The sequence below is a fragment of the Crocuta crocuta genome, unplaced genomic scaffold (assembly GCF_008692635.1).
Source record: "Crocuta crocuta isolate KB4526 unplaced genomic scaffold, BGI_CrCroc_1.0 scaffold466, whole genome shotgun sequence".
NCBI lineage: Eukaryota > Metazoa > Chordata > Mammalia > Carnivora > Hyaenidae > Crocuta > Crocuta crocuta.
Genome location: NW_027529672.1, coordinates 8,303,178 through 8,317,927, shown reverse-complemented (window position 1 = coordinate 8,317,927; position 14,750 = coordinate 8,303,178). Strand labels below are relative to the sequence as shown.

The following is a 14,750-nucleotide window of genomic DNA, read 5'->3' as shown; positions in this document are numbered from 1 at the left end:
GCCTGGCATCCGCCGTGACGTGGAGAAGGGAACGGGGCTCAGAGTCAGCTTGGGAGAGTTACTGAACAAAACTGACTTTCATAAAGCGAATAACAAAAAGCTCTTACATTTTTCATTTTCAATCAATCTGCACTTATAAATGTCTTTATTCAGTTTTCACTCTGGGTGGGGAGGCCATTTAAATTTTAATTTTAATAGCTCAAAAATATGAGGGCTGTTACTCTTGCCTACGTTTTTTTCTTGGAAAAGATCAGAAGCTCCTTGCCCAAAGAAAAATAAGTCACTAGCTTAATAAATAATGAAACACAAAGCAAACTACTAATGCTTAATTTTTCATACCTCCATGAATATTTCAGCAAATAATAGAAGGCTCCTTATATCGCAATAACAAGGGCTCCAGGGGGCCGGGGGCCGGGGGACGGCGGGCTCTTTCTTCCCCTGACTCACCTGATGTCGTTTGTAAAAATTAAGGCAGGAATTAGTATCATTTTCTAATTCATTGAAGAAAGACGTTTATATTCCAGACGACCCCTGGAGGCATCTGTGAGCACACACCTCCCGTCGACAGCGCTTGGCTTCCTCTCCCAGAAGACGTTTGTCAGTGAGGCTGGATTCCGCTCTGGCTGCCATGCACGGTGGCGACGCGGTGCGCACCTGCCGGATCCGCCCGTGCGCGCTGACAGCTTGGTGACGCCAGCGCCCCACGTGGGAGTGTGAGCTGTCGTTCACGGTGAGAGAGACAAGCAGGGACAGGACTCGCCTGCTTGGGATGGGCACGCGGGAAGTCTCTCACAGATTCACCCGTGTGCTCACACGCACATGCATGCTTACACTCATGCTCACAGGCTCACATGCACATATGTGCTCACACTCACATGCTAACATACCCCACAGATACACATGTGTGCTCACACACTCACACACATGCGTGATCACGCTCACATGTTCATATAACCCCCACACTCACAGGTACACATGTGCTCAGCTCACACACACATGCATGGTCACACTCATGCCCGCATGCTCATATACCCCCCACACTCACAGATACACACGTATGCTCACACACTCATGCACATGCATGCTCACACTCATGCTCACATGCTCATATACCCCCCTCACAAATGCACACGTGTGCGCATGCATACACAGCACACCATCGTCAGAACCAGGGTACAGGCTGGCAGCTGGAGGTCTCAGTCTCCTCAGAAATTTCGGCACTTCTGGCCTGGCTTTGCGCCACCTGAGCCCCTCACAATTCAGGCGTTAGGAATACAATGAAAGCAACCCTCAAACAATTTCCAAAGTTTCCAGGACACTTGGTGACATCTTGAACTAGCGACCTCTCCTTCCTACCTCTCTCACAGCGTCACCGGAAGAGCCCTCCCTTGCGGTCAGGAGCAGGCTCGTCCCCTGGGCAGGTGCTGAGTCTGGTGCCCACTAGGGACACAAAGTGTCTCCCAGGCCCTCCTTACGCGTACCTGAGGCCCGATCAGGACAGTCTGGAGAGCCACATGTTCTTTCCCCTCAGGGGACAAGGTGTGACGTCCCTGTGAGGTGAGGCCAGGCACGGGGGCCTCTCCTAGCAGTGAGGGGTGGGAGCCCGGTCAGGACGAGGATGGGGACACGGGCCAGGCAGTTAGGTGGTGACCGTCCTGGCTGTGGGTGCGGGCGGCCGAGTCCCTCACCCCCTTTGTGTTTGGTCCACACCCGCATTCCCCCACCTGCTCGGCGGCCTGGCCAGAGGGCAGGATATGGGATCATCCTGGCGGGTCAGACCCAGACATGGGGGCTGAGGTCACAGAGCCGGGTCAGCCCCAGGCCAGCGTCCATCCCCAGGAGGACGCTCGGCTGCGCCCTGGGCTGGCCGGCCGCGGGCCTGCTGTAAGGGTCCAGTGCGTGTTTGCTGGGGTGGGGGGGGTCTCAGGGGCACGGAGGAGGGCGGTCGAGGGACGGAGCACACAGTGTAGACTCCTGCTCTGGCCCTGGGGCTCCGTCCTTCTGGGACCCCGACACGTGGAACAGCCTGGGGATCCTGCCAGCCTGCGCAAGAGACTCCCACCTGCTGAGTCTCCCCGGTGGGGAGCCAGGCCCTGGGAGGCATGGCAGCCCCACCCCGCCGTGCCGCCCCGCGGGCGGGTCCACACAGGCAGGCCAACTGCACCTTTGCATGAACTACAGAGTCCTCTCTCTCCCAGGACAGCTACAAAAATCACCCACAGGGCTGATGGGCACCAGAAGGTCGGCCGGGACCCCGGGGGCTGGGGGTGAACGGCCAGGGAGGGGACGGGTCCCCGCTGCCCCGGGAGGCCTTGGCCATGGGCCTGCACCTGGTCCCTCTTGCCTTGAGGTCAGCACGGTGAGAAGGGGGGCTGGTCTTCACGACCAGCGGCGGGAGCGTCAGGCCTGGGGAGGGGCTGTGCCCTCCCCAGCGGGGTCTTCGCATGTGCAAGCCCCTCTGGGCCCCAGGGTCCTTGCCGTGAGTGAAGCCCAGTGTGGCCCGTCCAGAGAGGGTGAGGGTCGCCGGCCCGCGGGCATCGGACTTGGTTGGCGGGTAACAGTCTTACCACAGCTGGACCCTGTCAGCTGCATTTCCCGGCTGGGACCTTCGTGAAGCTTCACTGATCTGCACACAAGTGGCTGCCTGCCTGTGACTGTCGGGAAACTCAGCCGGTGCCTGTCCTTGGGACACTCAGGGCCACTTACACGTCACCAGCATGCGGGGGGTCCTGCCCGTGTCTCACCCTCCAGGTGTGGGGGTCAGAGCTGGGGGCCCTGGCCCTGGCGTTAGCTAGCATGTCCCTCTGCCCCGTTTGACACCCGCCTCCTTGTGTGGGTCTGCACGCAGCTCACCCCCCCCCAATGCCCACCCTGGTGTGGCCGCCACCTGGGGCGCCCCAGACCTGTGCACCAGCGAGGGTGGCAGCTCCAGCCCAGCCCAGCAGTCACAGAGTGGTCCCCAAGAAAGGACAGGACCACGGGGCGCCTGCCTGCTCAGTGTCATGAGCTCTGGAGGGACTCCGTCCTCACGCTGGGCTCGCCGGCGGGACCCAGGCCGGAGGGGCTCCGTGGCGGGCAGGCGCCTGGAGGGGGCGTGTGAGTGGTGCCCCAGGGGTCCCGGGCGTCCTGGAGGGCAGGCTGTTGTGGTCTGTGTGCGAGGACGGTGGGCTCACAGGGACTTTCCCAGGGGTCCCCAGCTTCGGTGACTACGACCGTGAAATTATGTCAAATCGCCGAGCACCATCACAGCCGACTGAGCCTGCGTTCAAACAGCCGCGTCGTCTGGGCACCAGGAGGGAGGACAGGAAGTGCCCGTGAGTGGCGGCGGCGAGCAGGAGACAGGACAGCGCCTGCCGGGAGCCTGTTTCTTCCCTGGACTCAGGAAGGCGCCGCCTCCGGGGACCCAGGTGCTCAGAGCCACGAAGCCAAGCAGGCGCCGTTTGCACCGAGACCAAACCAACTGAGCCCAGGAGCCCGATTCAGAGGTTCAGGCACCAAAGTACCCTAAGGCCACCTGAACGCTCTCCACCCAGCGTGGACCTCCTCCCGGCCCCAGACGGCCCCCCAGACAGACGCCCCCGGTCTACAGATGGAGAAGCTCGGGCGTGGTGGCTGAGCGAGTGGCCTGCCGCTGCCCCACGAGGCATTAGCGGTGTGGGGACTGAGCCCGTGGGGTCTGGTTCCCGAGCCTGAGCTGGGCCCCCGCCCCTACAGCGACCCCCGAGGCCCTGAGGGGGCGCCCTGGCAGCTCGCTGCGGCTCCTGCCGCCTCCCTCCCTTGGCGCCCAGGTCACGGCCACAGCACGTTCCGGCTGCTTCCCGGGGGCTGCCTGGGACCTAGCGGAGCCCTGGCCGCAGCAGGAGGCGCCTCCCGCCCTCGTCTGCCTGAGCGGCGCTCGGACGACGCAGTGAGGACTTACAGACGGCGGCCCTTCTGGAAGCAGGGAGCTCTCTGAACCCCTGAAGGAGGCCACCCCGCGTTGTGACTGGCCGCTCCGGACCGGGGGCAGGGGCGAAGGGGCTTGGAGCACAGGAAGGGGGGGCTTAGCCTGGTTGGGGAGGCAGAGCCCACGGGACTCACTGAGGCAGACACTGCGTTTGGGTCGAGTGTACCCAGAGCCGTGTTACACCATGTGGACAGCACTTCCCTCCACGCAGGGCAGAGGCGAGGACGCCAGTGGGGGGTGGCGCGGGGCGGGGACCCGGAGCCACGGGGCCGCGTGTGGAAGCTCTGGACAGAGGGTGCGGCTTGCTGGGGCCGCCACAGGCCTCCGCATGGTGGACCGTCTGTCTGTCTTTGGTCACCTGCCTGCCCTCTCCCCAGACCACCGTCCTTCCCGCACGGACACATGGCGGCCGTGGTCTCGTTCCCGGGCTCTTCCTCTCTCTAATGAGCGGCCGGTTCGGCCTGGACGCAGCGCTGGCTTCTTTCCTCTGAGCCGCAGGTCCCACCGCTGTGGCCACGCTTCCGTGAGCACGAGGTCACTTTCCTACCATTTGCAGACGTTAGTCAGGAAACTAGCCCTGGATCTCCATAAACTGCCTATTGCAAATTGTCCTCAGGTTTTCATTTGTCTTTTCACTGCTTACGGTGGGATTTTTCCCATTTTGAAGTTTCTGGGCTGTCTTTTCGTGGTTGTTTATAGTCTCTGAGTTTGTGTCAGACCAGACTGAGAGCATTTGTCCGTCCCCCGCTTTCTTTCAGAATTTTCCGTCTCACTCGGTCTTTCTGTTCAGTTTGTGGATTCCCCAGCACGATCTGCTGCGGGAGCGAGGTCGGGCGTCGGGCTGTGACCTCCCGCCTCCCGCCTGACCCTGGGGGTGGTGTGTCCCTGCTCCAGGACACCGTCTAGTGTCCCGGCCTCACGAGACGTGTGTTGTCTGGTAGGACTGCTCTAACCTCGACTTGGCTACAGAATTTTTTGAATGCATGCGTATTTGTTTTTCAAAATAAAATTTAGAATGAACTTGATCAGTTCTAACATACGCAAGCACACATGCACACACCTTTGTGGACTATTATTAGAATTACATTAAGTTCACAGATTAATTTAGGGAGAATTAACATCTTTGTAATATTGGCTTTTCTATGAATCTGGCGGTTTCTTTTATTTTTCTTCTGAACTTCAGTAGCATTTAAAGTTTTCTTTGTGAATATCTAACCTATTTCTTGTCAGATTTCTTCCTGGGACTTTTTCGTGCCACTGTTGTCATGGTTACAGCAAAAAGGGCCATCTTCCCATTTTTTTTTTTAACTGGTCAGTTTTCATAGGACATCCGTGGATTGTTCCCAGGAATTTCGCCGCTGGCCTTTCGGTCTCCTGTAGGTAACACGCCCCTGGAATGGCCAGGTACACGGCCCGCCTCCCGGAAACAGAAGTCACTTTACTTCCCTTTTCCCCTCTTTATGCCTCTGATTCCTTTATTTTATAGAATTGTACCAAGTTAATCTTGAACATCTTTGTCTTGTTTCTGACTTAATGAGAATAATGATAATCTTTCCTTAGGATCTTGGTAAATGCTCATTTCTTCCTAATTAATACAGAGCTTTTAACCAAGAATGGATGCTGGGTTTTATCAAATGCCTTGTAGGCACTTTGGAAATAATCATGCTTTTTTGCGTTGATGTTCATTACATGCTGATTTAGAAGAATAAATGTCTGAGTGTTAAACTACCTGTGAATTCTGAGGATGAGCTCACTTGGCCATTTATTTTTATTTTTATTTTTTTGTTTTTGGTGCTATTAGATTCTACTAGCCAATATTTTATTTATTTTAGATTTTTACATTGATATTCATGTCCAAGATTGGTTTGTAGCTTACATTCTGTGCTACCTTTGTCAAAATCAAATGTCAATGTTGTTTTGCCTTCATGGACATAATTTGGAAGATTTCCTTCTTTTTCTATGCCCCGAGACTGTTTAAATAGCATTAATTATTAATTCTGTTTAAAAGAATTAGTATATTTGTAAGACTGTGTCTTTGTATCCAAGAGTACGGCAGTTCCTTCCCTTTTTTCCAATCTCCCAGAAATAGCAATGGAGTTAGCTTTTCCTTGAAAATTCTGCACCCCGTCCTTGGCGATGTGGGGTCGGGGTTCTGGGTGCGCAGCCCTCTGCCACGGGCGCTGCGTCTTCCCTGGTAATGGATTCCCTGAGGGAGCTCTTTCTCCCGGTGCTCCCCTACTTCACATCTTCCCAGAAAAGCATCCACATAGACGGGAGGCTGCATGTGATTCCTCCTGTATCATTTATTAGTTTGCACAGTTGTGCTTTTTCAACATTTCTTAATTAGCAATAGGCTAACTCAGTGTTGGGTTTTTCTGGTTCTTCTGTTTTCTAATAATTTTTATTATTACATTTTATTTTATTTTATTTTATTATTTATTTCTGAGAGAGAGAGAGAGGCAGCATGAACAAGGGAGGGTCAGAGAGAGAGGGCGACACAGAATCTGAAGCAGCTCCAGGCTCCGAGCTGTCAGCACAGAGCCCGACGCGGGGCTCGAACCCACGAACCGTGAGATCATGACCTGAGCCGAAGCCGGACGCTTCACCGACTGAGCCACCCAGGTGCCCCATATTATTACCTTTTAAATTCCTTTCTTGTGCTTTTATGTTAATGTTATTCTTTCTAAAACTTGAGCTGGATGGTTGATATTCTGTTTGGTTCATCATCTTAAATATTTATTTTTCGTCAGAGGACTGTCTTTGCCAGTAATGTGTATGACTTTTCCTCTGCTTATTTCTGAGATGCTCTATTCAATAAAATTGTTTTGATTTCTTCTTGAGTCTCAGAGTTGTTTAAGACATGGGTTTTTATTCAGTTAGTAAGGCTGTTTGCAGTTGTGTGTTTTTTAATTTTTTTAATGTTTATTTATTTTTGAGAGAGAAATTGACAGAGTGTGAGTGGGGGAGGGGCAGAGAGAGGGAGACACAGAATCGGAAACAGGCTCCCGAGCTGTCAGCACAGAGCCCAACGCGGGGCTGGAACCCACGGACCGCGAGATCATGGCCTGAGCCGAAGTCGGACGCTCAACCGACTGAGCCCTTGTAGTTGTGTTTTAATGTCTGACTTTGCTGTCATGATCAGACGGTGTTCTCCAGACTACTTCTACTTTGGGGACTATTTGAGGGGTTTGGGGGAACCTCCTTTGGGATCAGTATTTGAATGTCCTATGGGCACTTGAAACAAAAGTTTTGTTCTCTATTCTCAGCATACGACATAGATCCCCGTTGGAGGCCTCTGACTGATACATGACATTGTACACTTGTCTTCTTGGACCATCAGTAGCTAAGACAGAATTAGAGTTTCTCGTTATGAATACTTTCTACTGTTTTTATCGATGCTTTCTTAATGTGATCTTGACCTTGTCTGCTGGCAGGACACTTTCTCTCTGGCCTGATTTCTTCCGTCCCAGCTCTCTGGGCCACACAGGTGCTCACGCATCTGCGTTCACAGCAGGGAACCAGTTTGCCTCGTGGTCCAACTGGAGTCTTCTTCATTCAGCAGGTGTGTGTCAGGCCCCTAACATTTACTGTATGACTTTGGTCTTATTATATTTTATGTGTTTATATCTGTGTCTTATTTATATTTATTCCTATTTTTGCATGTTTATGCAACACTTTCTGTTTTGTATTGTTTTTATTTTTTTTCTTTCCCCAAATGATCCGTGGATCCTGTGCCTCTCGCTGTGAGGACGCGCCTCGTGGGGAGGCTCCTCCCGAGGGCCCGAGCGTGGCCGGGGTGACCCAGGGCACCAACGCTTCGCGGCCCCTGTCCCGCCCCTGCGCTCCCGCCAGGCTGAAAGCAGGCTGACACGTCCTCAGTTTGTCTAGGCTGGGCGGATGCATTCAAACATCCTCACGCTTTCATTGCCTGAGACACGAATTCCAAGTGTGTTTTTTGCCCCAAAAACTGTTTTCCACCCACCGCCCTGTTCACAGCTCCGGGGCTGCGTCCTCAGCGCTGACCCGTCGTGACTGTCCGGGGGTCTGTGCGGACGAGGCCGCTCCTCCGGCGTCTTCGGGAACGGCTCTGCGAAACCCCGTTTCTCGAGGTGCTGGCTTCTGAGTCGTGCTGCCGGGTTAGACAGAAGACCCTCGTTAAGTTAGGATTTCAGGTAAGTATCAAACGGTGTTTTTAGTCTGAGTACGAGCTGTGAGGACATTCAAATCGGTACGGTGTTTCATGGGACACATTTATGCTGAAAATGAATGTTTTATCTTAAACTTGAGTTTGACTGGGTGCCCTTTCTGTGTGTGTGTGTGATTTGCTAAATCTGCCGACTCTAAATCTGAGTGACGCGGTGACTGGGAGCAAGCGTCCCTTCACCTCTGGGGTGTGCTCAGGTGACCGTGACAGGTGGTGACGCAAGGCGGGAATGGGCACAGCGGACGGAGGGCCGAGCTCCAGAAGTAGAGGCGGCCATGCCAGACAGGGATGCTGACGGAAGTCCCCTGGGGGCACTCGGGGATCCGCATAACCCCCCGCCCCCGGCCGGCAGAACCGTTCATTCGCGGGAGAGGGTGAAGCCAGAGGCCCCCGGTCCAAACGTCAGGCCGGGAGGCTGGGGACGCCCCTGCTTCGCTGGGGTCTGCGGTGGCCGCTGCGGGGTCTCCCGGCCCCACCAGGTCGGCACACGCTCCGGCCTGTGCCTCCTGGTTTTGTGGGAGACGCTGGTGATCGCCTACATTTTGTGCTGCTCTTCCTCGAGGCTGATGTCCTAGGGCCCAGCCTGGGGCCCGTCGCCTGGGAGGCCGGGCCGTCTAGTGATCTACCTGTGACTTGTTGGTCAAAATGTATACAGACGGCACAGTGCTGCGCTGACTAGGGGCTGAGAGGAGGCCTCCAGGCTGTGGCCTGGCTGGCTTCAGGGGCGTCTGACAGCCCCCGGAAGTCCCGGAGCCCGCCCCGTTCTGCTAGACATCGCCTTCTCCGCCCAGAGGGCGCTGAGACCGGTCTCTGGAGCAAGGCTGAGCCCGGGAGCCCGAGGGCTGCACGTCGCTGGCCCACCGGGCCTGGTGCGTCTGCCTCCTTCGGATGGGGCGTGCCAGCCCCCTCTGCCACGCGGCCCTTTGTCCTCGAAGGGGGGCCCAGGGCAGGGGTGAGCGCGCCTGGGTCAGCAGGGGCAAGGCTGCTCAGGGGCCGCGCCCACTGGCTGGGAGACGGAGGGGGGCCACGTCCAGGGAGGGACCCAGTGTCTCCCTCCCCCCCGGCCAGTTCCTGGGCAGGATTGGGGGTGAGACACCATGTAAACTGGAAGCGAAGGGGGGTCCCTGGGGCCACCGCGGCAGAGGACTCAGGTTTTTGCCGCCTGCCCTGTCCCCCGAGCAGGGTCAAGGAAGGACTGAGAGAGAAAGCGCAGGTTTCCAGTCTTACCCGGAATTGGGGTTGGCTGACTTCGCAAAACAAAGACAAGTGACGGCCCCTCAGCAGCTCCTGGAGTGGGGCCGTGGAGCTCTGCACGAATCCCTAAGGGGGTCCCCCGGGCCCCATCCCCCACACCTGGCGGCTCCCACACGGACGACTTCTTTGTTGGTCATTGTCCTGGTGGACGGCACCTTATTTGTCAGACGCACGGTCACTTCATGCAGAGGTGGGGCCACATTTCTGTTTCCTTTGAAAGTGCTGTGGTTCTGCACACGGTCAGGCTTGACGCCAGGTCCAGGCAGGCGTCCGCCCGGCGTGGGTGCAAGGTGCTGTGGCATCTTGGCTCCCCCGGGAGGCTGGACCCTGGGATGTCCACTCCCAGTCGGAAAAAGCCACCGAACTCCAGTTAGAGGGCCGGGCCCCGCTGCGGGGGGGGCGGTGCTGCCGGGTCACGCCTGCCACAGCGGGGGAGCCTCTGTCCGGAGCTGCTGGGGCTGAGCCTACGTCTCTGCCGTTCTGAACACGCGCCTCTTTTCCTCCCGTCTTTCCCCCGCAGGTGACAGCGGACAAAGCAGCACAGAGACAGGCGTCCCCACCCACTCCCGCCATCAGGTGCACCCGGAAGGAGAGTGAGCCGTCCACCCCCGCAGCACAGACACCCAAGGCTCGGGGGAGGGGGGGCAGGAGTGACCATCCACTACAAGGCAGAGAACTTTCTGGAATTGGCATGCTTATTTCTCTTCCTTCTTCACATCAAAGGCCTCTTGGGTAAGAATTAGAATTTTATAAGGAACAGTGACTTTTTCCTGACTTTTCCATCTGAATACATTTTTTCTCATAAATGTTAAATCTCTGGGGGGAGGGGCGGTGAACCACCAGAAGGGATCCTGAGGTTCTGCTGACAGGAGCCGGGGCACGGCTAGCACGCACGCCCAGTGCCCTCGGAGCAGCCGACAGCCGAGGGAACCCCCCACCCCGTCACTGGGAAAGGCCGAGGTGCCAGGGCTCTGGGCCCAGTCCCTGCCCGGTCAGGTGGGACCCAGGTCTGAGCAGCCCTGTCCCCGCCGGTGGGGGCTGCTCCCCNAGGAGCCGGGGCACGGCTAGCACGCACGCCCAGTGCCCTCGGAGCAGCCGACAGCCGAGGGAACCCCCCACCCCGTCACTGGGAAAGGCCGAGGTGCCAGGGCTCTGGGCCCAGTCCCTGCCCGGTCAGGTGGGACCCACCTCTGAGCAGCCCTGTCCCCGCCGGTGGGGGCTGCTCCCCAGCCCCCCAGAACTTTCCGGGGCATCTGAAATCCCCGCTTGTGGAGCGAGGCTGTCAGAGCAGCAGGGCCGGTCCCGGGGCCTTCATCCCGCGAGGCTGTCCTGTGCAGCCTGCACCCCGACTCCCCCTGCAAGGTCAACACTGTCCTCTACTGAACAAGTCTCCTTCCGGCCGCTTCTCCCGGTTCCCTGTCCGCCAGGCCCCCCGCTTGGGAGCCGCCCGCTGCCTGGAACAGAGGGCCCCGACCCCGGGCTGCCCCTCCCCGACCCCCAGAACCCCTGGGCCACAGCCCCCGCGCCGCGCCCTCCCAGGTGGGCCTGTCCCGTCTGCTCCCCCGTCCCCGAGAGTGCCAGGTTGCCTGCCTGCCCCGACTGGACTCCAGGGCCCGGGGTCCGGGGCAGCTGCCCAGAGCAGAGCAGGGGGCGCCGAGCAGGGGCGCCGAGCCGGGGGCAGGGCGGTCAGAGGCCTGAACACACGAAGAACCGTTTGGGGCCTCCTCAAAGAGGCAGCGGCTGGAGGACACCAAGGGTGCTGCTCTGGGCCAGGCCTGGGGGCTCCTGAGCCTGGGGGGTCCCGGGGGGCCTCTGGGCCCGTCAGCGAGGACAGGTCACAGCATGTGGGCCTCGCTCAGGCTTGGGCACTGAGTGGCCGCACCCCCTCGCCCACCCGTGGGCCGCCCGCGCTCCGGGGCCGGCTCTCCACCGCGGTGCCCGCGGCAGCCCTGGGCTGTGCGTCAGGCACGGTGCTGGCTCCAGTGCGCAAGTGTCTGTGGCCCTGGCGCCCTCGGGGTCCCATCCTGCAGGGCCTCCTGGGAGCGTCTCACTTCTTCCCAGACATTTCTGCCGACAGAGCTGGGCTGTCTCCCCAGGGAGTGGGGGTGGGGGCTGGGCTAGGTGATGCGGAGCCCCCAGACACAGCCCTCTCTCCCTGGGGGGGGCGGGGTCTTGCGGAGCCCCCACCCCCACAGAAGGATGCCAGCAGGACATTTTTCTTTTTAAAAAAAAATTTTAGGGGCGCCTGGGTGGCTTAGTCGGTTAAGCGTCCGACTTTCACTTAGGTCATGATCTCGCGGTTCGTGGGTTCGAGCCCCGCGTCGGGCTCTGTGCTGACTGCCAGCTCAGGGCCTGGAGCCTGTTTCAGTCTGTGACTCCCTCTCTCTCTGACCCTCCCCTGCTCACGCTGTCTCTCTCTCTCTCTCCTAGAAATAAATAAAACATTAAAAAAATTAAAAAAAAAATTTTTTAATGTTTATTAATTTTTGAGAGAGAGATAAATAGAGAGAGAACATGAGTGAGGAAAGGGGCAGAGAGAGAGGGAGACACAGAATCCAAAGAAGGCTCCAGGCTCTGAGCTGTCAGCACAGAACCTGACGTGGGGCTCGAGTCCATGAACTGTGGGATCATGACCTGAGCTGAAGTCGGACGCTTAACCGACTGAGCCACCCAGGTGCCCCTTGCAGGACATTTTTCATAAAGGACGTTTGAGTCTGGCTTCTTCCTCCACCGAATACGGCTGTGGGACAGTGAGGGGAAAGCTGCAGTTCTGGAAGGTTCTCCTTGCCTTGTGCTTAGCACACCATGAAAACCACTCTGAGAATCCTTTTTTTGACCCTTGCCTCTTTCTCATCCTCAGACCAGGGCCTGAAAGAAAAGCCATCCCCCCACGCACCTCTGCCAACTTGGGCGGGCAAGTCCTCAGGTCTCAGTGGGTAGGGGGAGCCCCTCCCACACGGGGGACCCCTCAGGAGAAAGGGCCCCCCAGTCACCTTCCTGCAACGTTCTGTAGAAACAAGACAAGAGGCCCAAACCGGAATCGCTCACGCTAAGCCCCAACCACCAACCCGAGGCCTGATCACAGGGTAGGCTCCCCCGGAACTGGGTCCGTCCACAGTCAGGCGGGAGGCGCCCGGCGTTGCGGGGCAGGTCACCCGCCTGATCGGGCCCTGCTGTCCCCTAAAGAAGGAGGACCCGCCAACCCGCCTTTCGCTTCTATAACCTCCCGTCCACCCCCTTCTGCCTGTGAGTCTCGTCGCATACAGCTCCTCGAGCGCCTTCCTGTCTGCTGGGTGCGCCGCCGCCCCATTCAGGAATCATTGAACAAACCCAGTAAGATCCTTAAGCATGCTCTGTTGACGTTTGCTTTTGAGTAACTCCAAACGAAGCTGCCATGTGAGTCCAGGGCCGGCGGCTACGTGGCTGCCTGGTGTCCACGCCTGTGAGGCGGTGGGGCCCGCGGGAGGCGTGCGGGGTGGCCTGCATCAAACACGCGGGGAGGTTGTGCCCGCCTTGGACCTGGTGCCAGGAACAGAGGGCGCGTTTCGGGTACAGGAGCGTGTGGGGGGCTGGGACTGGGGTCCCCTCTGGCCGCACCTCTGCTTCACCCCGGCTCTGCGGCTCTGGGCGCACAGGTAGACGGCCCCGCGTGCTTGAAGCACTTGAAAAAACTGCAGATTCCTAGGAACAGCCGCGGAGAAACCGCGGAGAAAGTCGAGATCAGCCACCGAGGGGGTATTGGGAAACGGCCCCAGGCCTCCCTGCTGCTGCCCGGGGGCCACGCCAGGGGCTCCCGTCCCTCCGGCCACCCGTCCACCGCACTGCCCGGCTCAGGTGACCTTGACTGTGACCGCCAGAGCTTTGCACCGACTGTCATTCTCCGTTTCCTTGCCAGTGAGGTGGAGGAAACCATGCCACAGACCCCCACCATACTTGGGTAAGAAAACACTTTCACGATTTTTTAATCCACTTTTTCACTTTTTTAAAAAGACTTTATTTCTAAGTAATCTCTACGTGAAAGGTGTGGCTCGAACTCACAACCCTGGTATCAAGAGTCGCACGCTGCACCGACCAAGCTGGCTGGGCGCCCTGAGAATTAGGCTTCTACACTACATATCAGAAATTATGGGGTCTGTAGTGCTCAGTGCTCATACCTTGCTTATATTAACAAGAAAAAGTGAAAGTAATTAAATTAGGCATCCAACTCAAGAAGAACCAGAACATACCACCAAGTTAAGCGACAAAAGGGTGGGGTAAGAATTGAAGAAGAAATTCATCAACAATGAATTGTAGGATCAGAAAATAAAACCAAAAGCTCATTCTTTAAAAAGAGGAAAATGATTAAACAGAGAAACCATTAGCTTAGCTAACCCAACCCAGAAGGAAAGGAAGAGACACAAGATGAAGAAATGATGATAGGAGAAAGCCCTGGACACAGAGGAAACGAAAAACAGCCGTAAAAACTGTTGTGTTCAGGTGTGTGTGCTCTAAAGGCCTGGTGACACGGGTGTGCTTCCAGAAAAACGCAGGTGCACTCGGGAGAAACCGATTATCACAGGAAAATGCTCGTCAAAAATCTGTGACTCTCCCACACTCACACCTGGACATGAACACTCACACACATGCACCCCACCCCCCACATGTATACACACTCACACCTGGACATGAACACTCACACACATGCGCCCCCACCCCCCACATGTATACACACCCACACAAACATAACCACACGCACATCCACCTACATGCAGAGTACTCACACACCCACCCACACATGCACACTCATGCATGCACATCCATTCAAGCCACATGCATGTGCACACACACACGCATGGCCACAGCATCTACACTGACACGCGTATGCACCCCTCCACGTGCATGCACACCCACTCACACAATGCACACTCCCCCACTGGCACCTACCCCACATGCATGCACACCCACACACACGTACACACCCACGCATGCACACCCACAAACTCACCTGCTCAAAACACACGCAAGAAGATGCTCAGTTGCACCAGTGCAGGCAAACTTTAGGGAACGCGGGAGTGCAATCTTACGGAAGCCGTGCAAGAGCGCAGAAGATTCGAGGACCAGCGTCTGAGCTGTTTGAGAAGAAACTGTCCGCCCCTCTCCCACCAGGATCGAGGCACAGATTCTAAGCAACCTGTCGGCAGCACCAGACCCGTCCCTCGGCCCCAGGAGGAGCCAGCCCGGCCTCGCCGCGACCTCGGGCATCTGCCCCTGGCGGTCCTGCCATCCCGGGCGCTCGCGGAAGAGATGCTGGTGCGGCCGCGCCGACCACCCCGCAGGCCTGGGAACCAGACCCAGGCCCGTCCCAGC

General features: G+C 57.3%; 1 protein-coding gene across 1 annotated transcript in view; it reads left to right on the top strand.

The window, feature by feature from the left end:
* The first annotated feature begins 628 nt into the window (after positions 1-628).
* Positions 629-14,750, top strand: part of CFAP46 (cilia and flagella associated protein 46) — a 111,596-nt gene continuing 97,474 nt past the window's right edge. The window contains exons 1-10 of the mRNA XM_077762922.1: positions 629-687; positions 2,849-3,096; positions 3,715-3,907; positions 7,943-8,055; positions 8,630-8,767; positions 8,922-9,019; positions 9,925-9,997; positions 10,832-10,943; positions 12,779-12,953; positions 13,040-13,238. Coding sequence (XP_077619048.1) covers positions 629-687; positions 2,849-3,096; positions 3,715-3,907; positions 7,943-8,055; positions 8,630-8,767; positions 8,922-9,019; positions 9,925-9,997; positions 10,832-10,943; positions 12,779-12,953; positions 13,040-13,238 — 1,408 coding nt within the window. The remainder of the gene's footprint in view (positions 688-2,848; positions 3,097-3,714; positions 3,908-7,942; positions 8,056-8,629; positions 8,768-8,921; positions 9,020-9,924; positions 9,998-10,831; positions 10,944-12,778; positions 12,954-13,039; positions 13,239-14,750) is intronic.